Here is a 27114-nt window from a genome sequence, read left to right on the forward strand (position 1 = left end):
CTCACTAGACATCAAATTCTCACATTTTGTAGTCACGAGTGTCTTCTTTCAGACAAACTAACTTTTATTTGGCTAAGGTGTCATTTAGTACCTTTATTTTCACCTTAAGCATCTTGAACCGTTAAGTCGTGAGAGGCTTGGTGCGTGACGTCTCTCCATCGTGTTAGTGCAATGCGTGTGCGTCAATGTGCATGTTTCTTAAAGGGACAGTAAGATACTTTTACTTTATGGTGATTATGCCTAACTTCCACATTTCTTGACCGATTTCAATCGTTTGAATTTTAAACTGTTCAGCTCATTTCCATTTTTTAAAATACATTTTCAAAAATAACACATTATTTTTTTTATTTTTTCTATTAAATGTAATGGATTGGCAATTGATTAGGGACACCCTGGATTATTGCCACTCTGCCCACCCAGGGGGGCGGCCATCTTGGCCAATTAATTAGGTACACCAAGGTGGGCGGAGGCCATCTTGGCCAATTGATTAGGTACGCCCAGGATTCTTGCCACTCCGCTCGCCCAGGGCGGCGGCCACCTTGGCCAATTAATTAGGTACACCCAGGATTCTCGCCACTACGCTCGCCCAGGGCGGCGGCCATCTTGGCCAATTAATTAGGTACACCCAGGATTCTTGCCACTACGCTCGCTCAGGGCGGCGGCCATCTTGGCCAATTTATTAGGTACGCCCAGGATTCCCGCCACTCCGCTCGCCCAGGGCGGCGGCCATTTAAGCCAATTAACTCTTTCACTGCCAGACGTTTTCAGAAACGGGTTTTCCCCACTGCCAGCCGATTTAAGCATTTTGAGTGATCTTTCAAGGTCCACAGAAAATGTTTTGTTTGGACTATGGAAACACACATACTACCAAATGAAAGATTGGACTCTCAGCTTTCATCAGAAAAAAAAAGTTTGTTTCTACCTTATTCCGTTCTTCAGTAATCAACAATAGAAAATGGTTACTTTCACCGAAATTCTCTCTTTTGAAACAAAAAACGGAGAAAAAGAGCTTTTTGTGAAACGATGTTATTTCATGCACTCTAGTGAATTGTACACTTCTTTTTGTCCATGAATGATGCCACAAACACCTAAATAGTGCTTTACTTCTGTAAAACGCTTTCACCAACAATGAAAAAGTGTTTTTTGATTGCAAAATACGTTTATTTCCATTCAACAGTGTAACAATTTGACAAAACAATTTCGCAAACTATTTACAAATGTGTGCAACTGTGGTACTACTTACAATTATGTGGATGTTTCAAATACAGTTTTTCCTTTTGTAACGCTCTCCTGCGTGCAAGGAGACGCCAGGACTCGCGCAACAGTTTACTTTCACTTTCACATTGGTCCGTTTTGCGTGCAAACGTTACACTTTCTTGACGGCCTTTTTTTCCGGGGAATAAAAAGCAAGTAGCAGACTGTACACACTCCTCCGATGAATATGCATTGGACTCGGGGCACTCTCCGTCGTCCGATCGAACGTCCGCCTGTGCGTGCTCGGTTGCGCTCCGCGTTACGACACCGTAATAGCCGCCGCGTCAGCGGTTCCAATTTCGCCGTCAAGCTCGGATTCACCTTCATCATCATCGAGGATGATCACCGTCGTCATCAATGCACTATTTTAGCGTTGGTCGATGCCTTTCGTCTTGTAAGTGTAGAGCTGCTTGCAAACGCTCGCCATTGCCCGTTCCCTCCTCCATCTAGCTCCATCTAACGTCTTCTACTGCCGCGTCAATGCTTTCCAACCACAGAGTCACCCTCATCTTCATCATCTATGATGATCATCGTCAACAATGTGCTTTTTCAGCGATGCTTTTGGTCTTTGAAAAAAACGTCTCGGGTGTGAGCTCCTCGCGACCGGCCGCCATTTTTCCTTTGTCTTCCATTCTCATCTCCTGCTCGACGCTCTAGCTCCGCCTCTACTGACGCCCACCCGATCTTGTCAAAAGAGAGTCATCACTGCCCTCTAGGGGCCAAAAATAGTCATTAGGCACAACAGACAGACTTGAAACTTTCATCAGACATGCGGAAGGGTTTCCTCTACCCGTTTCAAAAAAAAAAAAAAAAAAAATCATTGGATGACGTCTTTTGACGTCATTGGCAGTGAAGCGTAGGTTTTTACTTGACGTCTTTAAACGTCAGTGGCAGTGAAAGAGTTAATTAGGTGTGTACCTAATTAATCCCCACTCTGCCCACCCAGGGCGGCGGCCATCTTGGCCAATTAATTAGGTACGGCAAGGACTCTCTCCCCCTTGCCCACCTGGGTCGGCGGCCATCTTGGCCAATTTATTAAGTACGCCCAGGATTCTTGCCACTCCGCTCGCCCAGGGCGGCGTCCATTTTAGCCAATTAATTAGGTACGCCCTGGATTACCGCCTTTCTGCCCACACAGGGCGGTGGCCATCTTGGCCAATTAATTAGGTACGGCAAGGACTCTCTCCCCCTTGCCCACCCGGGTCGGCGGCCATCTTGGCCAATTTATTAGGTACGCCCAGGATTCTCGCCACTCCGCTCGCCCAGGGCGGCGGCCATTTTAGCCAATTAATTAGGTACACCATGGATTACCGCCTTTCTGCCCACCCAGGGCGGCGGCCATCTTGGCCAATTAATTAGGTACGGCAAGGACTCTCTCCCCCTCGCCCACCCGGGTCGGCGGCCATCTTAGCCAATTGACTACTACTAAAATTACTACAAGTACTACTAATACTACTACTTCTGTTTGTACTTGCTTACTACTTACTATTATACTACTACTACTATGTCTACAAGTACTACATACATGCGTGTTTCCACCTTGCAAGAGTCAGCAATTCCACATTTCTTGAGCGATTCCAGTGGTTTAAATTTCAAACTGTTCAGCTCATTACCAAAGAGTCAGCTGTCCCATTCAAAATTTCCGCGGGAATTTTTCTAGTATTACTATTATTATTTCATCTTCCACGATTTTTCCGCAAAAATTCAGCCCATACCGTAGATCGCACCGGGACAAATGAGGTATCAAACGATGCGGCTCCATCTGACTCGCTGCGCTATTTTTTTGCTAAGAATTCCGAGTTACCATGGTGACGCTATTCCCAAATTAAGTCCCCATTGGGAATGAATGGGAAAACGAAAGTGATCAAATCAGATCAAGCAGCTTTTTTTTTTTTTTAGGTACGCCAAGGACTCTCTCCCCCTCGACCACCCGGGTCGGCGGCCATCTTGGCCAATTGATTAGGTATTCCCAGGATTCTCGCCACTCCGCTCGCCCAGGGCGACGGCCATCTTGGCCAATTCATTAGCTATGCCAAGGATTCTCGCCACTTCGCTCGCTCAGGGCGGCGGCCATTTTGGCCAATTAATTAGCGTCGCCAAGGATTCTCTCCCCTCCGCCCACCCGGGGCGGCGGCCATCTTGGCCAATTGATTAGGTACGCCAAGGATTCTCGCCACTTTGCTCGCTCAGGGCGGCGGCCATTTTGGCCAATTGATTAGGTACGCCCAGGATTCTCGCCACTCTGCTTGCCCAGGGCGGCGGCCATTTTGGCCAATTGATTAGGTATCTAAGTGCTACTACTATAGTGCTACTACTACTTCGCTGCATACAACAACATATTGTTATCCTACCTAGGACAGTGGTTTATTTTTTATTTTGTTTTTTTATTATTCCAGCGATTTTTCCGCTAAAATGCGGCCCGTACCGTACGTCGCACCGGCACAAATGAGGTATCAAACGATGCGGCTCGATCTGACTCGCTGCGCTATTATTTTTCTAAGAATTCCCAGTTACCATGGCGACGCTATTCCCAAAAAACTTCCAAATTAACTCCCCATTGGGAATGAATGGGAAAAAGGAAGAGAAGATCACACATCAAGCACCTTTTTCCAGGACACGCTGTGCGCGCATACGTTATCCGACCGATACGAATTTTAGCTCATTTTGTAGGAATTTTTCCCATCTTTAGCTCAGAAGTGAAAGACAAAGACAGTGACTGAATTAGCTTTCTCACACACTCTGTTGGCTAATTAGCCATCCAGTGCCGGGAACCAAATAATGTATTTGAAAAAATTTCACTTCAACTCGTCACCATGGCCACAATCTTTTGTCACTAGACGTCAAATTCTCACATTTTGTAGTCACGAGTGTCTTCTTTCAGACAAACTAACTTTTATTTGGCTAAGGTGTCATTTAGTACCTTTATTTTCCCTTTAAGCTCGGACAAGTCGGACCAACTCGCCTATCTCTGCCATGTTAATTTCAGGCGCCTTCCTCTCTCCATTTCTGATAAATCATAAGTTTTCAACCTGCTCTCATTTGGTCATTTTTTATCCGATTAAGAAAATGAGAACATGCTCGTGTTCCCCAAACCCTTGCCGTTCTAACGAGTCATTTCTTGAATCTGTATCTTCAACCGTTAAGTCGTGAGAGGCTTTTGTTGAAGGGGTGCTTCTCTCATGCAATCTCAATGGAATGTGGGGCGCGTGACGGCTCCAAGTCAAATGTGCGTGCGTGAATGTGCATGTTTCTTAAAGGGACAGTAAGATACTTTTAGTTGATGTTGATTATAGTTAACTTCCACATTTCTTGACAGATTCCAGTCGTTTTAATTTTAAACTGTTCAGCTCATTTACATTTTTTTATGGACAGTAAGATACTTTTAGTTGATGTTGATTATGGTTAACTTCCACATTTCTTGACCGATTCCAGTGGTTTAAATTTTAAACTGTTCAGCTCATTACCAAAGAGTCAGCAGTCCCATTCAAAATTTCCGCGGGAATTTTTCTAGTTGCGGTTATTATATCATCTTCCACGGATTTTTCCGCTTAAATGCGGCCCGTACCGTAGATCGCACCGGGACAAATGAGGTATCAAACGATGCGGCTCGATCTGACTCGGTGCGGCATTACTTTTCTAGGAATTCCGAGTTGCCATTGCGACGCAATTCCCCAAAAACTCCCAGAGGAAATGAATGGAGAAAGGGGGCACAAATTACATTTCCTTTATGGCTAAATAGATGTCCTCTCCTCTTGTGTGTGTTTTCAAAGCTGTGATGCCTAAAATGTCCTCTACAAATGTTTTACTCTCTTCATGATAGAATCTGACATATACCAAAAGTTGTGCATTGTCACTCACGTCAGTTGATTCATCAGCAGCTAATGCGATGCATGGGGCACTTTGAATGGCGCCGTCGAGCTGGGACTGCACATCTTCGGATAGTAGCTCGGCTCTTCTTGTTGTAGTTGTGGATGATAGTGGAATCTGTCGGACCTTTTGTTTAAGCTGCTGTCCCTCTTTTCCCTCCAATAGCGTTTCTGCCACCGCCTCCATACACTCTTTGATCATTCCGGAGTCACTAAAAGGCTTTTTGTGCTTGCCCAAAATCCACTGCACACGTAGTGAACACTCGTATGCTCGTGGTTGTGCTGTTAGCGTCTGTGCAATAACCTGTGTTGCACGCTCATACTGTCCTTTCAGTTCATGTAATTTCTGTGCCCTCGTCGCTGATCCTGGCGGGTAATTTGCGTCGAAGGTTTTGTGTCTTGTCTCGTAATGCCGCTTCATATTTGCGCTTTTAACAAGAGCAACAGACTCCGTGCATACAAGACACACTGGCCTTGTAGCACTCGCTGCTGGCAAAATTAAAGCGTAAGCTTCAGTCCACTCATCTCTAAAGGCTCGGTTTTCAGAGTCAACTTTTCTAACTTTAGACAGCGCCATAGTTCACCCACTTTCCCATAGTAAACCTGTCCAATGTAAATAAGAGCATGCTGCCGGTCAAAGGACCCCGGTTCAATCATAGCTGCCCTCGCGCGCGCCTATTCAAAAATGGCTTTTGTTACGAATGAACGTATTATCGTACTTTAAAACAAAAAATGCTTGGAGGTCCGGATAAAATGGTCTCGGGGTCCGGGTCCAGACCGCGAGTTGGGGATCCCTGGTATACAGTCTACATGTTACATTTTACAACATTGAACCTTATTTACAATTTCATATAGACCACCATGGATGAAATATTGCCGTCATAATTTCACTAACAGTGGATGGCCTGGCCGCGACTCGGCAGCCGTGTGCAATCGTATTTTTTGTACTACAATCATTAAAAATTCATCCATTAGTACATATTAAATCAGGGGTGGGCACACTTGGTCCTCGAGGGTCAGAGTTCTGCAGGTTTTGAATGTTTCCCTTCTCCAACACAGCTGATATATGATCAGTTCATCAGCAAGCTCTGCATAAGCTTGGTAATGATCCTGTTGATTGGAATCAGCTGCGTTGCAGCAGGGAAAACTCCAAAACCTGCAGAACGCCGGCGGACCGGAGTTTGCCCACTACTGTATTAAATTGTAAATATAGTTCAACATTGCTGTAAAACTATTATATTTATTGCATATACTATATTATTATGACTTTGGCGACGGCTGCAGGGAGCCTCTGCCTCGCTTTCTTGAAACCAGGAAATTGCCATGAGCAAGAGTTGCTCCGTGATCTGTTTCTTTTTCGGTTGTTGATTCAGGACTTTCCGGCACACTGCTGTTGATATAGTGCCTCCATAATGGCGCAACACTGCAACTGCAGTTAAAATACGTTTCTGCCATGCTCAACACAGCTGGAGTGTTGTCTTGAGCGCTATAAGTCGCTCTGGCTGGAGGTGGCACACAAATTAGCTGTAGGCGGCCACCTCCGAATTTTGAATGCAGTAAAAACCCTGGTTAAACAGCATTGCAATGTCTTACTCTTATCTACTTGGTGCTTCATCTTTGTTATAAATTGCTCCATTATACAGCATTGTATGTTCCTCTCCAACAACAAAAATGAATGAATTTGAATTAAATGGTTAAAGAAATTTAAATTTAATTTGAATGGAAAATATGAGTTTTAGAGACTGCTTTTCTGCAGTCAGGTTAGATTTAGCATGCCTAAGCAGATAAGGCTATTTGCTTGCTTAAGTTGTGGTTCCTTATGTTTTAAGAGTATATATATTTAGAGAGGGTTTTGAGTGTGTTTAGCAAGTGTTTTCGGAATGTTTTCCAACACTGAGGGAATCCTGCTAAAAAAGCAACACACACCATGTGCCGCGCACCCTCGCAAGCAATCACCGCTCATTGAGATACGGGCTTAAACGCACCTGATACTGTGCCATTACGGGATTTTCTTTTTTTTTTTCTAAGCCTCATTCATGCAGAATGTCAAATGTATTTTATAAGCTGTAATGATAATCATAAAGCCAACAGTAGCAGATGTATATCTGTGTTTTACCTTGGTCATGTCTTGAGGATCAGGGACAACAAACATTCCTGGAGGAGGCTCCTTGTAGATAGACATAATATCCCTAACAACACAAAAATAAGTCACTCTTTCAACATGCCATTAATGGTTCTGATCTCAAACTCATTTCGTATTTTTTGAAGGTCTTTAAAGGATCTACATATATAAAACAGGGAAAGCAAACTAGTGTTTAATTACCATTGTTGTAAGAAGATACGTTATCAAATGTCTTTAGAAAATTATATTCTCAGTTCTCCTGTACTTTAAAACATCTGGAAAAACTGACAGCGAGAAACACATATTCAATTGTTTCCCAACCAGGGTTTTGTGTACCCCTAATGGTACGTGAGCACATTGTAGGGAGTACCGGAAACATTTAATAATTTATTTTCCAGCCAGTGGCACAGTTGTGTCAAAATCACAACAGCCATGTCAGGTCAAGTGTCTCACTAAAGCTCAGAAGACTGATCAAAAGTAAGTAAAACTGCTATAGTGAGTCTGAATATTATTCATGTTCAGGGTTTTGTTCCTGATATTAAAAGTTTAAATGTCTGCATACTATCCTCGTTAAGACATATGGGCTTAGTCTGAGCTGAACTCTGGAGACATTATGCAAGACGTCCTGATAGTTGTTTGTGGCTTTTAATATAGCAAATTAATCAAAACTGGCAGAACAGCCTGTTCAAAGGGGAATTATTCAAAGCAGATATTTTTTGGGGGTGGTAAATGGTACATAAGTTATACTGTATATAACAAAGGCACGTTTAATTTAATTAATTCATATTATTTATATAACTATGTTTATTTTCAAGGCAACTTATTTGTATGTTTCATTTTGAGTTCAAATGAAGACAATGCGTGAGAATTAAATGTTCAAATTAAGAATATGAAGTCAAATTATTTTCCTTTAATAATCAGTTGTATCACGTCTCATCTTTAAAATCAAATACTCATAGTATATGACAAAAAAAGGTTAATGTAAGCTTTCAGTTTCATTTCTTAACAGTAGATTTACCTCTTTATCCTTAAAATAGCTGGCTGCGAAGTTTTTTCGTTGTCCCAGTCGGTACTGCGAGTCGGGTCCCAGGAAGCGGCATACACCTGTGTTAGGGGTGCCGGTCCGGCCACTCCGGCAACGCCTTGCCCTACACCCTGGGGGGGTGAAAAGGTGTGTACGTTCGGTGATACTGACACGACCGGTGGAGTCAAGACAAACGCGTTCCAAAAGTCCGTCTGAGTAGCTGCCAGTCCATCCGTTGGGGACCCATCAGGGTCTAGGACACTCTGGTCGCCCTCAGAAGCCGAACCCGTAATGGCGCTGAGGGGTCCACCCGTCAGAGAGTTTGCTAAAGTCTGTATGGGCGAAGATCCACCGCTTTGTCCGGTAACGCCAGAGCCAAGTGTATCACCAGTTGACGCATCTCCAATGCTGTCCGCCATGGCTCTCAAGCTATCAAGCTGGAGCTAAAATGCTGGTGTTCAACAATGTATGCAAATGGTTAGAAGCATTGACAGCTGAGCGACAAGTTTCAAGTCTCTCCGATTGAGGTATCAGAGAAACGACGACCCAGGTCGAGATGAGAACAGAAAACGAGAGATTTCTTCCCCTGGCATAGTAGCTATTTCTCGTTAGCTTCACTGTGTGTTTTTTTTTGCAGGCCTAAAAGTAGAAAACCACCAGCAAACTCACATCTTCCGCATTGTGACAGTCTATGAGACAGCGTACCAGCATGTTATGTTGAAACAATACGGGTTCCAAATAAATATAATTCTTACCACCCGTACCCTGGCTAAAACCACTAGAAGGCTCAACTTCGACATCAGATGGCGTTTCAAGTCAAGATTCACACGTATGGGATTTGGGGACTTCCGGTAAGGCTTCAAAGTAAGTACGCTTGAAAGTGAACGTCTGTGTCGCAGTTACACCACGTGTTTACTTACTTTAAACGCTTGTGCAGTCGTCATAAGGACTGCATAAGAACAGTAATACTAACATATATATAGCAACAACACCGATGATAACGATACAATACAACGGTAATTGCGGGAAAACAAAAATAAAAACCTGAGAGCATAGCATTCAAAGCGCATATGTGACCGACTAATATTAACCAAGTACTGCACTGATTGTCACAAACTCTGCACCACTCTGTCAAAATTAGGTCCATAGTAAGAATCTAAATCCAGATCCGATAAAAGCGTTTCGCCACTTTATCAACAGAGTACTGCATCACACTTTGATTTGTAAATTTTGATTTATAAATTTAGAACATGCATCGTAATAATACAGCCATAACTCGTGAAATGGGGAAAGGGGGAAATTAAACCCATAAAATATTACATTTAAAAAAACAGCAAAAGCAGATTTAGAAATAATTAATACATCTTAAGCAATATCATACCTGCTTAAACATGTTCGAAAAGGAGTAAGATGAAGTATTTGTATATACTTATCTACCCCATATACTTCATTATCAATTTAAGTATTTAAGAACATTCATATCTATCTGCATTAAATACAGAACACAATATTTTAATTTACAATGCATCGTATTATTCAATATATTTACTGTGTTCATTTGATTAAATAATACTCATTAACCCTTAGTTTCCCCAGTATTTATACTGTACATTATTTTAACATGTTTAGAATGTTTTAGTTACCTTACAGCAGAAATGTTGGCTACATGTTTCTAGGGCGGGTCAAGTCATCGGTTATCTCAAAGTCAAGTGGTAAGTCATATTGCAGGACAGAAGAAAATAATTTATAATTTTAGATATAGTGATGGGAAAATGAAGATTCATGAACCACTTGCAAATGTTTCACTCCTCTAGGTAATACTCTTGGTTTAAAGATGGAATGAGAATTGATTACATTTCCACTGAAAATATCAAACCAAATGCTGGTGGGTTTATCCAGGGCTATACAGATTTATTACAGGGCTATAGCACCACCACTGCTGCAGGATTCAGGTAAAATTTGTATTCAACTCAGTGCTTCTCCATTATTTTTTGTTCATGCTGCCCCCACACTAACTCCGCTGCAACTATAAATACTATCATGTATCTGACGATGAGTTCCATTGCCACCTACTGTAGCAGGTGTGCAATTACACCTCATTCTAGTACAGAAGAAAAATAAGTTTCCTGAGGTCACATGCACTCCCCCAAAATATTTATATAAATGGGAGTGGTGCAGTCACTTTGTGTGATACAGTACAAACCTGCATGTGTATGATCTGGTTCTGTGGTGTGCAATTTGCAAGTATGTGAGTAGAATTTCCCCATTCAGGCCCAAGTACAGTATAATAAAGTACATCCGGAGCCATCCTATTGGACAATAGTAGCCTTCAAGTTTCATCCTCACTAATGAACCCGTTATTGTAGGATTATGAAACTACCTTCTAAATTAAACATTAAAATTAGACCAAAAACATTACGTTTCTTAAAAATAAAAAGACTAAAATGCAAACTAAAGAAGTTAAACAAGTTTGTTCCAACCATTTATTTAAGATATTTTTCAACTGAAATGGTCTTCCAGAAAAACAAGTACAGAACATAATGTATAATGAGGTCTGTGAGCCTCAACTCTTTTTTTAAATTCTGTTGATTGGAATGACCCATCAGCGCTTTTTGGATTCCTGTCTGGAACATCTCCACTCCCTCCATTGGATGGAGGAAAGGTAACGTTGATGGAGAGGTGATGGTAAAAGGTGTAAAAGGAAGCTAAAGGTACGAATGTTTCCAGATTTACATGGCAAACAGAATAAGGAACGCCACCATCAGACAGAAGAGACCCATTGCCTCAGATAGAGCAAAGCCCAAGATGGCGTAGGAGAAGAGTTGTTGCTTTAGGGAGGGGTTCCTGCAGAGAACAGAGGAGATTTTTGTGTCAGGTTTACCATCAACAAAATTATGTTTATGCGAATATTCATATACCAAATAAGGGTTTGGCCTCCAATTTCAGACCATTTTATTGTCTCCATTTCCATGTCTGGTTACCATTTTAACAAGAAGCGACTAAGTAATTGTGGTATAATTGGTCCTGCAGAATTAAGTCATGTACCAACTAAATCTCATGTCAGGTTGATAATTCTGACTAATTTTTACATGACTTAATTTTGTAACTAAATTGACATTTTGTGAAAGAGGGTTTACTTAAAATGTTTTGTTGAAATTGTACACCTACCTGTATAACCATCTGGCTTTCACTAGGGGGAAATGGTTGAAAAGTACTGTTATTACTTATTTACAGTGGTTTTAAATTTTGGTCAGTCGTACAATAGAGAGCAGGGGTCGACCAGCCAACCTTCTGGTTACTGGACGACCATCTCTAACAACCTGAGAACCTGGTCGTCACATGCCACTTGTAATTATAGGTGTCGTGGCGGCCGTGGCTTAGGGCGTGAAGATGGTCGTTCAGTAACCAGAAGGTCGGCTGTTCGATCCCTGCTCTCCCCAAGTAATGTGTCGTCGTGTCCTTGGGCAAGGGCACTTCACACACATGCCTCCAGTGCTATCCACACTGGTGTATGGAAGGTGCGAATGTTTGGTGGTGGTCGCAGAGGCCGTAGGCGCACACTGGCAGCCACGCTTCCGTCAGCCTCCCCAGGGTAGCTGTGGCTACTTAAGTAGCTTACCGCCTCCAGTGTTAATGTTCGAGTGCATGAATAATGTATCAATTCCATTGTAAAGAGTCTTTGAGTGCCTAGAAAAGCTCTATATAAATCTGATGCATTATTATTCTTATAATCTTTAAAACATCCGATTAGGAATGTAGTGGCTGGCTGATGTGACAACTTGACGATGAGTTGAATTAAATGTTTACTCCACATGCGTGCGCGCACACACAAAAAGTTCAATCAGTCTAGATCAGAGGTGGGCATCGAGGGCCGAAGTCCTGCAGGTTTTGCATGTTGCCCTTCTCCTATACAGCTGATATATGATCAGCTCATCAGCAAGCTCTGCATAAGCCTGATAACGATCCTGTTGATTGGAATCAGCTTGTGTTGGAAGTGAGAAACCTCCAAAACCTGGAGGACTGCAGCCCTCGAGGACCGAGATTGCCCACCTCTGGTCTAGATCTACTTCTCGGTTATTGATTAATGTGAACAGCTAACTTGTGAAATAAATGTGTTCAAATTACCTGCAAGTAATACTCTTTATATCAATCCATGTAAAGAAAATGATAAAGTTAATGATTTCTCACAATAATGACTATAAATGATTTGACAAAGTACAACTAGGAATGATCAATATGTACTGGTAACACTGGTGTAGTGGTACTTGAAGAAGTGAGTTAGTCTGAAATACCCCCTTTTTAAAAGTAGTCCAGAAAAACGTCCTGTTTAAGATACAATGAAATGTAAGAAAAAAATCTGTTTTACTTGCTCACAATAAAATAATCATGACTTGATTGACTTCAGCAGTTTGTAGTTATTACTGGTAACACAAACGGCCTGAAGTAATGTGAAATTAGTTTGTGATGAGACAAATATACAGTAAAAATAATATTAAATAAAAGTGAACAATAATTGTGAAAAACAGTCATTAGATCTCAATATTGTTTTAGGCCAAATCTTAAAGTGCTACTAAAAAACAAACAACAAAAAAACAGATCATGTAGGTAAGTGTGAAACCGGTCACTCCAGGGATCGAAACCACACGGCAAGTAGTCGATGCGCTCCGGTTGAGCTAAAACTCTGGAATGCCGTCGCCGCTCAGGACATTATTTGACGGATCCTTCACCGTGTTTTTGACCCAAACTACTCTGCCTACAATTGGCTCATCAGTCCTTATGCGTAAAATTAGCCAATCTAATCAGCGAAAGAATCGCCTACCAGCCAATTAGACAGAGAAGAGCGTGGGTCATGACTTCATCATCCTCACTTATTCCTGAACGGTACGCATCAAGGATGATTTACAAGTGGGTAGATGCAATAAGCGAAGTGCGCATCTCGGCAGCGCTGTGCATTATGAGTAGGTCGGCTGGCAGCCTGCTACCAACTTGTCATTGAAAATTAATGGAATCTAACAGGGGAAGTGCTAAATTTGGACCATTTCAACCATTGGAAAGTTGATGTTTTTTATTGAATATATTTTAAACATAAATAGCATGTCGTTACCGACTATCCTGTGCCGGGACACGACAGTTAAGCCTATTTAAGTGCTTATTATTTGATTGAATGTGTGCTCTTTACCGGGAGTTGGACACCGGGACTCGATCGAGTTGGGTAGGAGCTTTCTTCACTGAAGGGGTCAATTGGGGCCAAAAAGCAGGTTCTTAAATGACTCACTCCATTAGTTTGGTTACACGTACATCCCCTAGCAAGCTTCGTGATGCTTCCGTCTGCTCCCTCGCTTTCAGGATATTGACAAAATAAATGTGTTAAAAAAAATAAAATAACAATAGCCTCATACGTCAGTTTGGATCTTTCTTTTCTGTCTGGAAATTGGGAAGAGTTAACAGAGGTTTACAAGTGTACACTTCTGTCATTGCAATGGTGTTTTTTTTTTGCCGATAAACTCCATTAGGACAGTTAAGAATGGCACCAAGTGCACCTGTCGTTTCATCACTTATGGCTGAAAGTTGTTTAAACAATGCTTGCAAGCTTTAAAGTGTGCAGTTACGCAAACACTTTCAGCACTCTATTCGGCGCCATTCAAATGACGGCTTTGTATGGTAGCAAGTTTTTTTTATTTGTATTGATTTTTACGCATGCGCAAACGTAATGCACACTTCGCTTATACTGAGGATTTAGAAGTGGGTAGATGCAAAACTGACTGAAAAAGAAGTAATTTTATATATGTGCAGAAAGCCAGCTATTTCGGTGCACATTAGGCCAATGTTGAAAAAGACTAACACTGTCAGATTCAAGCGGTTACATGCCTTTTAAAAATGATTTAGCGTGCTTTTAAATGTACCAGGTTTAATTACATTATCAGAGGGCCAGGGCTAAAACCAAGAACGTGTAATGTTGTCTTGTGAAAAATATTACCTAGCATAGCCAATGATGAGGCTACCAAAAACTGTTCCGATTCCAGCTCCGGAACCAGCAACTCCCACTGTGGCAGCACCAGCACCAATGAACTTTGCAGCCGTGTCAATGTCCCGGGAGACTGCACTGGTCTGGAAAGAGCGGGTCACGACTCCTGACTGACGTACTGGCAACAGGGCCTGGAGAGGACGAGATAAGGAAGTGGAGAGGGGAAAAAGGGAAATCTAGATTTGTGAACACATTTTAACTAGAAAAACTTTTTCCAATTATGCCGCTCACTGGGCTTCTGAGAAGTCAGAATAACAAGCCTAACATTCAACCACAAACAAAATTTTATTTTAAGGCAAGAGAATAAATAACTTAGTGACAAAATAAAATATAATGTTCGTTTTAGGACTTAATAGTAAATATTGAAAATTAATGAACAACATTTTCTACATCACTTATCCATTCAGGGTTGTGCTCAGTTTGCTTTGAGCAAAAGGCACACTACACCTAACTGGACTGTCACCATCGTATCACAGGACGCACAAGAAACACTCACACCATCAACAAGTGGAAACTGAATCCAAATCAGGCAAGTGAAACACCACACGTGTGTTTCCTTTACCTTTTTTGAGCAAAGTAGCCATTTTACATGTTAATCACAAAAATTATCAATATTAATGATGATCTCAAATTTACTTGGCATGAAATGGCCGCCCGCGTAATTCCACACAAAGTTGATACTTGCAGAAAGCCATGACTGTGTCTTCCCATCACTAAATGTCACTGGCATTGCAATGTGAACACATTTATTTGTAATCAATAAATTGAAGTGAAGCATAATAAATTTACCATAGCACCCCTGATCTCTCACGTCACACTACCTTGAGGACTAACTGCACTAGACCAGTAACTCGTACAACTTTGAGCATGAAAAATATTTATATGTTAATATAAGCATTAACACACTAGTGCATTAACAATTTTGACAATTACCAAAGTTACTTTAGGGTAGCAGTTTTATAAGCATCACATTGAGTAGGGATCTAATTGAAGTCATTTATCAATAGCCTAAGAAGAATCTAGTATACGTACAACCTATTTCCACTTTAAGCAGAATGTGTAAGTACTTCCTCCTCGCCCAGGTGAATGGCGAAGAGGAAAGTAACAGCACAAGTGGTAACTTTAAGCGGCTACAATGTTTTGTTTACTTAAATATTTTTATAATGTTTCACCACAGAGCCACCAAAGATTACAATAGCCAATGTGCTTGGTGTTTACATAAAGTATCATTACATTCATATAAATACATGTGCATATTTAACTTTTATCCAAAGCCAGTTAGGTTTCTTATTCAAAATCTGCTTTAAACAATCATATTATCAAGCGGTTTGACTTGCTGGTTTTTGAAGCACAAACACAGGAAGCCTGCTCATCTGTTGTTGCTCACATATCTTCCGCATATAGTGGATTGGCCTGATCACTCTTAATATACCTCACACCACATAATCTACTGTCAGGATCATTTTTTGAGCAAGGCTGCTGAATAGGCAGCCCAAGTTACCAAAATACCATTTCCATGTGGACTTAAGTTAGAAACGCTTACATTAAAAAAAAAAAATGCAGATACATGGAACTCATTTTTGTGTGGTCAAGGTCTAAATCAGAGACAACCCATTCACGTCACAGGTGTGGCATATCAATATGCTGATGAAACAGCAGAAAACCAGTTGCAACACTTCTTCAGTTGAACAGATTGCCAGTGGAAAGTTTCATCTTGTGTACAGATCCTTGCAACAAAAGGGTCTGTGCATTTTCATGCTGCAACATGAGAACACGTCTCATACCAGTACCAGACCCCATCAAATGGGAGCATTTGCACATTCGGGTCGAAACTTCAACTAATGAAAAATGGGAGCAAAAAACAGTTAATGTTTTATTTTTGTTCAGTGTATGATGCAAAATTTTCATTCAAAAGCAATGTTTATCAACATGTTTGCAAGTTTTGAATTGGGGTGTGTACTGGCAAGCCACACAATTTGTAGAGGTCTGCCTCAAATGTAACTACAAACCCAATTCCCAAAAAGTTGGGAGAGGTAGCAATAAGAGGCTGGAAGAGTCAATTGCACTTACACAAAATAAAACAGCTGGAAGACCAGTTACCACTAATGAGGTCCATTGGCAACTTGATTTGAGTGTAAAAAGAGCTTCTCAGAGTGGCAGTGTCTCTCAGATGCAAAGATGGGTAGAGAATCTGCAATTCCTCCAATGTTGCGCAGAAAGATAGTGGCGAAATATCAGAAAGGTGTTTACCAGCGAAAAATTGCAAAAAGGTTGAAGTAATCATCATCTACAGTGCATAACATCATCTAAAGATTCAGAGAATCTGTAACAATCTCTGTGTGTAAGGGTCAAGGCCAAAAAATCATACTGGATGCCCATGATCTTCGGGCCCTTAAATGGCACTGTACCGCAAAGAGGAATGCTTACTGTAAGGAAAATCACAGAAAGGGCTCAGCAATACTTCTAGAAACCATTGTGGGTGAACACAAGCCACCGTGCCAGATGAAACAGTACAAAGAAGCAGCCATTTCTAAAGCAGACCAAGAAGCACAGGCGTTTCTCTGGGACAGGGGTTATTTAAAATAGGGTGTGGCGAAGTGGAAACCTGTTTTGTGGTCAGACGAATCACGATTCGAAGTTCTTTGTGGAAAACTGGGGCGCTATATCATACTGTCCAAAGAGGACAAGGACAACCCAAGTTGTTATCAGCACTCAGTTTATAAGCCTGCATCTGTTATCGTATAGGGTTGCATGAGTGTGTGTGGTATGGGCAGCTTCCACATCTGGAAATGCATCGTCAATGCAAAAAGGTATACTGTATTCAGATTTGAGAACATAAGCTCCCATCCAGGCATTATCACTTTCAGAGAAGATCTTGCATTTCTCAACACGATAAAGCCAGACCACATGCAGCACCAATTACAACCTCATGGCTGCGTAGGAAAAGGATCCGGGTATCGAAATGGCCAGCCTGCAGTCCACTTCTTTCACTTATAGAGCAATTTGGCGCATCATAAAGGGGAAGGTGCAACAAAGAAAGACCAAGACAATTCAACATTTAGAGAGACGCGTGTTAGACAAGAATGGGACAGTATTCCTATTTCTAAACTTCAGAAACTTGTCTCCTCAATCCCCAGACATTTGCAAGAAGAAGAGGGGATGCCCAACAGTGGTGAAAATGACACTTGTTCCAACTTTTTGGAGATTTGTTGACACCATGGAATTTAAAATAAACATAGTTTTCCCTTAAAATTATACATTTTCTTAGTTTAAACTTTTGACCTGTTTTCTATGTTCTATTCTGAATAAAATTTTAAAATTTGGCACTTTTGACAATTTGTGTAGTGTCCCAACTTTTTGGGAATTGGGTTTGTACATATGCGAAAAGAGGCAGGGAGTTAATTTTCTGAAAACAGCCATATGGATGAACCTAACCATGTAATTTGAAAGATCATTAAATGATAACATTTAAATTATATTGCAGGTTTCAATCTGAAAACTTGCAATTCTTATTTTAAATTACACTCATTGATTTTGAGCAACAAAGCACAAATACCTCCAACTCCACAACTGGCCATCACGGCACCGCAAACCTTTAGTCTCATTGGAACACCAGCGCAATAGAAGGGCAGAGTGAGCAGTGGTTCATTTGCATGAGATCGTCGCAAAACAAGTCAATTTCAAATAAGCTCTGAAAAGAGGGTGAAAGATATGCTGTAATTCCTGACCCCTGAAATATTGTGGCAAGAAGGGAACCATTTTAATTTGTGTAGAAATTGCATAATATGCAGCTCACAAAAAGTTAGGGATATTTCATTTGTGTGAAAATGCACAATAAGAATACTTTATCTGACCACTAAACCTATGAAGGTATATGGCAACTGTTTAATAATTTGGATCATTTAGCACAGCTTGCTGTTATCTAAAAAGGAGCCGAACAGCGAAATTCAATCTAGGTTTTTGATTCATGAATTGGCAAACATTTCTTAGTTCAAGTAAAAGCAATATTTAAACAGTCCTCGTCACGCTGTTAACAGTTTGACATGATGAAGACAAATAAAAATTATTTATCGATTGTGGTTGGCAATTTAATGCACCAAACTGCTACATTAATTGGCAAGAGTAATTCAGTGATTAATTGTTTCATCCAACAGTACTGATAAGGCAATCAAATCACTATGTGTAAGTGAGATAAAAGATTTTGCTTCTTATACAAATTGACTTTATTGTGCTGTGAAGTTGTTCACGGGCGCAAGGGGTATGTATGTCCACGCAGCAGAAAAAAAGCTTTCATTGCCATTAATAGAGCTTCCTTGCTTACACTCTTGTCTCTGCTTCCACTTGTAGAATCAAGCATCCGGCCACCACAAGCTCTCACAGCTGAGCAAGGCGGAAAAGAAGACTGCCATGATCCAGCCAATGGTTGTCATTCCAACAAATGCTGGACTCGCCATTGGCCCAGCAATATGCGAGGCGGGATGAGATGAGGGCTGGTACACTGCACAAGAGTTCCAGCACCATGACCAGAAATATGATATAAAAACATCTATACTTCCTGATCCTTGGGTATTTTGAAGAAAGCAAGCAGCAGTGCTGCCATACCATACAGAACTGGTCAATTTAGATTTGGTAAGTGGGTGCACATGATTACAACTCTTACCTGCTGCTGCTGCACTGTAGCTTCGGGTCTGTTCAAAATAGAGACAGAAACTGGCCGGGCAAGGACTCTGGACCCCCCACGCAGCTACATCACATTTAATACACACAAACACACACAAATATCATAATAATATATATCATGGCCATTTGATAATTATTTAAATGCAACAACATTCCTTGATAAAGTTCCCAAAATATTTTCAATCATGATAACTGATTTGTGACAAAAATGAAGCCTTAAGTGGCTTTTAGTCTCACGGTTCAGTCACTTTAAGATGTTAGAAATATGATTTCAATTACAAAATGTATACACTACATTTGAAAAAATAATGTGATTTATCTGAGATCTGAAATGAGTTTAGATTTTTAATTGCCCGTCAGCAATCGGTTGACAGCACTATTGATTTAGGTCCAAAACGTATGGAGTCTTCAAAATGTGCCAAAATAGAAAAAGCTAACATGAAAACAGTAAGATGAACTTTTTATATGGGGCCATTTTTACAATTTATACTATTGTCAATTGTTGACCATCTTTATTTGAATCTTACCACTGAGCAGCTTGACATACTATAGAGAACAATAATCTTGTGCATTTAAATTTTAACAAATTTAGCTAGGAACCTTTACAAGTTGGGATAGGCATTTGGCTTCATGTCCTTGACCGGCTAAAGAAAATGATCAATGAATCAATTGCATTAAAATATATTGACTGTATATTTATTTATTTATTAAAACCGAGGATTTCTGAGTGTTACCAAGTTGTTAGCTGATCTGGATGCCTTATTGCAGATCTCATTCACATTAACAAGTTGATGTAGGCTACAACACTTTATGCTTTACTACTACTTTGATGACCTCTGAATGTTTTCCATCTCAGCACACAGATTCAAATAAGTCCAACAGTATGTAATTGGTCAGCTGATATACTTCAATGGGACACTTTATTAGCAGGCAAATGTAGCAACCTCATTTCCAGTCTGCAGGTGATGAGGGGGCACCTCCCTAACATCTATTAATTATTATTTCACGGATGCAATATTAATCAGACTACCGTGTTTTTATTAGTATTGACACATACACAAAAATTGTGGTGGTAGCTTAGCTCCCTTTAACAAGCTTGCCATCTTATATTTTCAGAGTGAACTCAAAAGGCTATGAGAAACATTCAGTAAAAATGTTCATGCCTACTTACCACAGCAGGAGAAGTGACAAACTTTGCACAGGTATACATGGCGGGAACCTAAGAGAATGAGACAATACATTGCAGCGTTAGCCAATATTACATACAGGGTCTTAATATGGAACTTCAACAAGATACATCACTGAGTTACTGTATATCCAAAGGTATACAATATATTACTTTCAGCAGGCTATATGAATTGGTTTGTGATTGCAGTTATGAGTTGGGATTGAACCTTAGGGGCTATACATGTATAAAATATGTAAATATCATGGGAAGGCAGAAAACTAATAACGTCAGTAAAGTTCAGTAAGGATGACTGAAACCAGTGTCAATAACTAGTATGAAGTCTAGCAGAGTGTTGCGCGTTGCTGGTCAGTTTCGTCCAAGAGGCTAATCCAATTGTCAACAGAGTACTGCTTTGCTCAATGTGAGATCTAAATTCTACCGATGGAGCGGGGTAAAAGTGCTACAAGCTTCCATTCACTGGCGCCATTTCCTGAACCTTGTATAATATGCAAATATGCAATATGCAATCTGGTTCTCTGATTGGAATGCCAGCCTTAAATGTCAGTATTATATTCAAAACACTGATCCAACGTTAATCAAGACACTGACCACTCTGGTACAGGAATGGGACACACTGACGGAGTTAGCAAGTACCAGTGGCTAAGCTAATCATCGCACCTGAAGGTCAAAACGAATGACTAATTACCAGACATGGCCTAGAAATCGGTCACAGCGCAAACCCATCAAAACGGCATCTCCCGCGCAATGTAATGTTAGAAAAACTGATGATTAATTAATAGTTTAACTGCAACAGCAAGGTCTTTGCAGTTTGCAGGAGCTGACTGAACGAAGCGCGTAAGGCCCGCACAAGCAGATATTTTACATCCAGTGACACTGACAGAAAATGCAAATAGGTCACGCCGTGACATTCGTGTGACCGACAATCGTGAAGAAAACCATTTTACATGCTTGCACAATAGGGAACTATCTACTTTTTGCACATTAATATAAATAGCTAAGATGCGAATCAGCTGACATCCATTGGTTGGTACTATCTTTGAATGGCCGACATAGCTTCGGTGCTACACAGTGTAGCTCAGGCGTTTCCTGACAGCTCACAGAAGTACAAATGTAAAACAAGCCTGCATTAAAAATCAAATCTGACTACCCTCAGTGCATACATAACAGAGAATATATTACCGGATAGTCACGGTTTCGGGAGGGTCAGATATTAGTTTCTCTGGCAAGATGCGGTAGTCAATGAACGTCGAACGCAAAAGACTGTCACCTTGTCATTTATAAGAAATGTGTGTACGTCCTAATCGCCCATTGGACAGAGAATCTCAGCATCCCAAGTAATATTTTACGTCATCCTATTATTTCCGTTATTGTAACCTATAAGAGAGGCGTTTGTTGATTCAGTAAGTATTTTATTGGTCAAATTCTATATAGGTGGAACCAGTGAACCCCGTAGACACCACTATTGGACAGTCTTGCCGGTGATAAAGAGGCCGACCTTTCAAACACATCCCGTGTCCTATAAGGCTATTGGATAATCGATAGGATGTCCGGCCTTTTTTTGAACTTCAAAATCTTTATTTGAAAGAAGAAAAAACAAGCACAAAACCACATTCTGGAGACGCGATTTTATTTTTCATTTGATAGTTTTTTAAATATTTTTTTTATTTAATTGTTTTTATTCATTTCACAAGTTTACTTCCAAAGGGTTATAAAAGAGTCGACAATAAGACATAAATGTTTTCATATCCCTCAGACTTGATACTTTCAAGGGATTTCAAATATAACTCAAATTCTATTAGAAAAACATTAAAGATGGGGGGTGATTTAAGAAGTCTTTGTTTATGAATAAATAATTTGTATGGAGGTAAATATGGCGCAAAAATAACTTGTACCTGTAAACAATTTTTTTTTTAGTTGTATTAAAAAAAATTGTACCTGTAGAAAAAAGTATAAATTTGTATCTGTAAAAGTCGTGATTTGTACCTGTAAAAAAAAAAATGTAAAAATTGTATCTGTAAACATTTTTTGTGTACTGTACCTGTAAAAAAAATTGTACCTGTAAAAGTCGTGATTTGTACCTGTACAAAAAAAAATTGTACCTGTACAAAAAAGTGTAAATTTGTATCTGTAAATGTCGTGATTTGTACCTGTAGAAATGACAACTTGTAGTCAATGAAGTCGCCACTAGGAGTTACAAGTGTTTTTTCTGCTGCTGTCCAGTCACTTGACTTTTGCACCAAATCTCTCGCTACAGATGGTGCAAAACTGATTCGTACTTGTAGAGCATTTGTAGAAGAAGAAGGCGGGCTCTGGAGGATTTGGGCGGGCTAAAGCTCAACCTCATTGGTTCAGCGAACGACAGTGGGTTGATCTAAAATGACGCCACGTATCATTAATATGCACAAGTCCGAAATTCCAGTGTACTGTGATGATGTTTGTTTGCTTAATGTTTGCCATGTTGGCTTGTGATTTAAATTTGGTAAATAAAGCAATAATAATAAATTTTAGAAAAGTCCAGTCATTTTGGAAGAAGAGGACGTCCCAGACGTGAACATTTCAACATGGTTCAATATACAAACACCGTGTGGAACAGCTTAAACGTTGGTTGACATGCAGAGCACTCAAAGTGGGCAGAAAGAAAGACGTTTTAGTATGAAGGTAAGATTTATTGTATGATCATAGCTTGTAATCTGGTGCTAGCTAGCTCATCATCAATGTTAATTGTCACGAAAACTGAACACATTGAAGTCACGATTTTCATTTAAAGATTTGAAGCCTACGATCAATAGCTTGTCCCTGCACTTCTTTCATGTCTTCAAAAACTACCTGTATACTTGAACCGAGATATATTAAACTTGACACCCTTTCATAAGATATGAGTTCATGATGACATATTTGCCGTTTTTATTTCAAAATCCTATACTGTACATACAGTACCCATGTGTTGTTAAAACAAGTTTTGCAGTGAAATTCAAATGATCATTCTTAACACTTGTAAACATACACATTTGCCTTCAACACTGAAGCCAAATAAAATTAATACAAATGGAAACGTTTATGAACAATGTCTGTGTCTATCAGTATTACCACTATTTCTGTTATAAAGATGTGACAAAATATTAGTTTTTTTCTGGCTAACAAGATAAAGCTAAACGTTTAACCGATTACGTATAATGTCAGTGGCTGTGTTTTGATAATGACCCAGCTAGGAAGCTATGATTATTTTTTATTGTATGAATAATGCTGAACCAACCATTCTGTTTGCACAGATGCCAGCATGCAGTCAATCAAAGCTACTTCTTGATTCATCTCTAGACGGTGGTACATGGTGTGACATCAAACCTGCTTCAAAGCGGCTGTGAAGTCCAACAAATGAGAATCCTTGATACACTGGTTACTGTTCTGAGAGAATCTCACTGCAATCATCTTTAGTAAAGTGAAGAAATTATGCTTTCTATACGTCTTCCAATTTTGAGTTTGAAATGTTAAAGGAGTACAATTTAATCTATATTGAGAGTTATTTGAAAAAGTCAGATCAAATAACATGTATCATTCAATAAACAAGATTGTGCATCATTTAAAATGTTTTATTTGATGTCCAGAAGACCCGTTTCTGCATCCATTGCTGTGGTTGTGTCAACCTTGATTTGAAGATCAGGGGGGTATTCCATCAACGCAGCTAAAGAAAGCGACGCTCATGCAAAAAAGTGAGGCTGGAAGTGAACACCATCTCTGAATAAAGCGCTAAAGTCGTTCCACTAACCCATTGTACACGCCCCCGCCGGGGTAGACAAGAAGCCCTGATGAGTAGATAGGCGAAATTGCGATTAATTATGTCAAAAGACGAAACGAGAGCAGTATTCTTCTCACAAACAGAACAGAAGTTATTGATGGAGCTGTATGAGGAATTCAAGACTCACCAAAAAAGGCAATACTAGGGAAATATCATTGGGGAAAAAAATCATAGCCGACAGACTAAATGTCCATCCATCCATTCATTTTCTTAAATGTATAAATTATAATTGTTTCATGTTAGATGTTTATTTCACATTAATAGTGTTATTAATTATTGATTTAATGTAAAGCACTTTGAATTTACCTACATATTCATTCTTCAGTGTTACATGTCAACAGTAGCCAAAAGCGATCATGGAAACAAGTCGGCAAGTAGCCTATAACAATATATATAAAAAAGTAAGACTAAATAGGTGTTGAGCTGTAAATATACTGTATGTTGCCCACCATTGTAGCCACCAGAAAAAAAGACTAAGGCCACTGGCACAGGTGGGGGACCTCCACCTGCTACATTCACATCAGCAAAAGATCTGCGAAATAATCCGACCCTCCCAGGTGTCATCTCCTGTCTCTTGGCTGCTTGCTGATGGAGTGGGTCATCCTTTTTACTGATGCTTCAGCAGTGTCTCTAGCAGTTGTCTCCACCTTTTGAGCAATATTTTGAAACTTAGGAGATTCTCATTTAATAAAAAATAAACTAACATTTGACCTAGTTACTTTTGTTAAAGTAGCTAGGTGACAGTGACACTGCTCACATCTTAGTGATACAGATAGACTAGCATTTCAAAAGCAGAATAGCCAATATTTATATTCAAATACGAGTAATGTTACATTGGAAAATTAAACTCAAGTAGCAATTAATAGTGCAGAAAAAATACTTGCACAAATATTTGAGTACTGTGAGTGATTAGTAAACTAAGAGTGTAAGAGACTCTTTTTGTTAACTGTGTTTGCAAAGCATACATTGCAAAAATAATGACATCAAGAATTTGTAATATTTAAAATAAAATGATTAAATACAGAGGATAAAGGGTTGAGGTTAAAATACATGTAGCAGTTTTAAAGATTCACTCGCAGTAAAAACGTTTTGTTTTCATTTTATTATGATAGTAGGAGTACAGATACTTGAATATAATGTTACTCAAGTACAAGAAAAAATAAAGATACTCTAATTTTTTCAAAAGTTATTCAAATACAAGTATCTGAGTGCTGTCCACTTTTGGTTATAGGTTTAGGTTATCTTGTAAAACATTCAATAGGGTTCTGTAGCTCTATACAATTTTCACATCGAAGCACAAAGCAGCAGTTTATGAGGTATTTTTAGATTTTTTTTTTTTTTTACAGGTACAAGCTATTGATCGTATGTTTACACTGGTAGGCTTCAAATCTTTAAATGAAAATCGCGACTTTAATGTGTTCAGTTTTCGTGACAATTAACAACATGAGATGAGCTAGCTAGCCCCGGATTACGAGCTATGATCGTACAATAAATTTTACCTTCATACTAAAACGTCTTTCTTTCTGCCCACTTTGAGTGCCCTGCATGTCAACCAACGTTTAAGCTGTTCCACACGGTGTTTGTATATTGAACCATGTTGAAATGTTCACGCCTGGGACGTCCTCTTCTTCCAAAATGACGCGTAAACTGCTGTGGCTACTCTGTTTGGAATTTCAGACTTGTGCATATTAATGATGAAAACGTGGCGTCATTTGAGATCAACCCACTGTCGTTCGCTGAACCAATGAGGTTGAGCTTTAGCCCGCCCAAATCCTCCAGAGCCCGCCCTCTTCTACAAATGCTCTACAAGTACGAATCAGTTTTGCACCATCTGTAGCGAGAGATTTGGTGCAAAAGTCAAGTGACTGGACAGCAGCAGAAAAACCACTTGTGACTCCTAGTGGCGACTTCTTTGACTACAAGTTGTCATTTCTACAGGTACAAATCACGACTTTCACAGATACAAATTTACACTTTTTTGTACAGGTACAATTTTTTTTGTACAGGCACACATTTTTTTTACAGGTACGACTTTTACAGGTACACATTTTTTTCACAGGTACAATTTTTTTTTACAGATAAAATTCTTTTTTTTTTTTACAGGTACAAATAATGACTTTTACAGATACAAATTTATACTTTTTTCTACAGGTAAATTTTATTTTTAATACAACTAAAACACATTTTTTACAGGTACAAGTTACTTTTGCACCATATTTACCTCCATAAATTTGGCTAAGTTCTTTGTGCTTGTGTTCAAGAAAAGTTCCAAATGTTTCAATGTCTCTCGCTATAGGTCGATCTCCAAAATGTCCACGAGTCCAGTCTTACACACGCTTCCAAAATACTTGAGTTTTACTACATTCAAAAAATATGTAGTCTATTGTCTCTACATCATTCTCACAGAAAGCACAAGCATTATCATCTATTTTAAATCGTTTTTTTTTTAATTTATTTTTTTATTATATATATTTTTAAAGCAAATATTTAGCAGGATAAATAGCATTCAAAATTTGAACTTTTGGTGGAATAGGAAGTTTTAAATAAAGTGACCTTAGCTTTGTAATGGCTGTTTTGCCATGTTTATTTCCTGTAATTGTTGTTGCTTTTATCAGGGAAAATAATTTCAGTAAAACACTGTCTAATGAATTTGTTTGTAAAAAAAAAAAAATTGTCAGTGAGAGAAATCCCTTGAATAATAATGGTACCCAATTGTGGGTTGACACGTTGATGTTCATTTATATTTTTTGTAGGAAAAACTAATTCCTTAGGCATTGTTTTCACCACTCGTTCAAATTCAAATCTAGGAGGATAGAAACTATATTTGCCACAAAATTGCTCATAACTCAGCATAGTACCATCTGCGTTCATCAAATGTGCAATAGACCATATATTCTTATTCATCCAATCTTTATAAAACAATTACGGAAGCGTATTGTATGGAAGCTTATTGCATTCATTTGGAAACAAAAAAAACAACTCTTGTTTTTCTGACAAATTTTTTTGGGGAACTTTTTTTTTTCTTTGAGTATTTTATTTTTTATTTTTTTAAATATTTTTTTCTGTTTTACAGATTTTTTTTCTGTCAAAAAATATTCGGAAAAACAGGCTGAAAAAAATAATTATTCAGAATAACAGGGGAAAAAAATATTTTAAAAAAA

General features: G+C 39.4%; 2 protein-coding genes and 1 long non-coding RNA gene across 5 annotated transcripts in view; 1 reads left to right on the plus strand and 2 right to left on the minus strand.

Annotated features, from left to right (window-relative positions):
- ube2z (ubiquitin-conjugating enzyme E2Z) overlaps positions 1 to 9156 on the minus strand; it is a 37463-nt gene extending 28307 nt beyond the window's left edge. Inside the window, exons 1-3 of one of the 3 annotated variants that reach the window (XM_077555500.1) lie at positions 9031 to 9156; positions 8261 to 8397; positions 7237 to 7309 (exon numbers count right to left, since the gene is read on the minus strand). In XM_077555500.1, coding sequence (XP_077411626.1) covers positions 7237 to 7309; positions 8261 to 8397; positions 9031 to 9066 — 246 coding nt within the window. In that variant the 5' untranslated portion in view covers positions 9067 to 9156. Of the gene's footprint in view, positions 1 to 7236; positions 7310 to 8260 lie in introns of all 3 variants that reach the window. The other 2 variants (XM_077555499.1, XM_077555498.1) reach the window with 2 other exon arrangements.
- A 1579-nt stretch (positions 9157 to 10735) lies between these two features.
- Positions 10736 to 21484, minus strand: atp5mc1 (ATP synthase membrane subunit c locus 1). Its single transcript, XM_077558466.1, has 5 exons — positions 21340 to 21484; positions 20143 to 20190; positions 18952 to 19035; positions 14244 to 14422; positions 10736 to 11110 (listed from the first exon to the last, which is right to left on the minus strand). Exons 2-5 carry the CDS (start codon positions 20179 to 20181, stop codon positions 10996 to 10998), a joined length of 417 nt encoding a protein of 138 aa, XP_077414592.1. The 5' UTR covers positions 20182 to 20190; positions 21340 to 21484; the 3' UTR covers positions 10736 to 10995.
- A 1013-nt stretch (positions 21485 to 22497) lies between these two features.
- On the plus strand, positions 22498 to 23770 carry LOC144044350 (uncharacterized). The gene is made up of 2 exons (XR_013291255.1): positions 22498 to 22818; positions 23430 to 23770. It is a non-coding gene; the product is annotated as an uncharacterized LOC144044350 (long non-coding RNA).
- The last annotated feature ends 3344 nt before the right edge of the window (positions 23771 to 27114 follow it).

The sequence above is a fragment of the Vanacampus margaritifer genome, chromosome 2, assembly GCF_051991255.1.
Source record: "Vanacampus margaritifer isolate UIUO_Vmar chromosome 2, RoL_Vmar_1.0, whole genome shotgun sequence".
In the NCBI taxonomy this organism is placed as follows: domain Eukaryota; kingdom Metazoa; phylum Chordata; class Actinopteri; order Syngnathiformes; family Syngnathidae; genus Vanacampus; species Vanacampus margaritifer.

Coding starts and splice junctions, on each gene's coding strand:
- atp5mc1 (XM_077558466.1), bottom strand. CDS start 20,181: ATGTATACCTGTGCAAAGTTTGTCACTTCTCCTGCTGTG. Junction 14,423..18,951: donor CTACAGTGCAGCAGCAGCAG/GTAAGAGTTGTA, acceptor CGTCCTCTCCAG/GCCCTGTTGCCAGTACGTCA. Junction 11,111..14,243: donor CTCATCATTGGCTATGCTAG/GTAATATTTTTC, acceptor TGTTCTCTGCAG/GAACCCCTCCCTAAAGCAAC.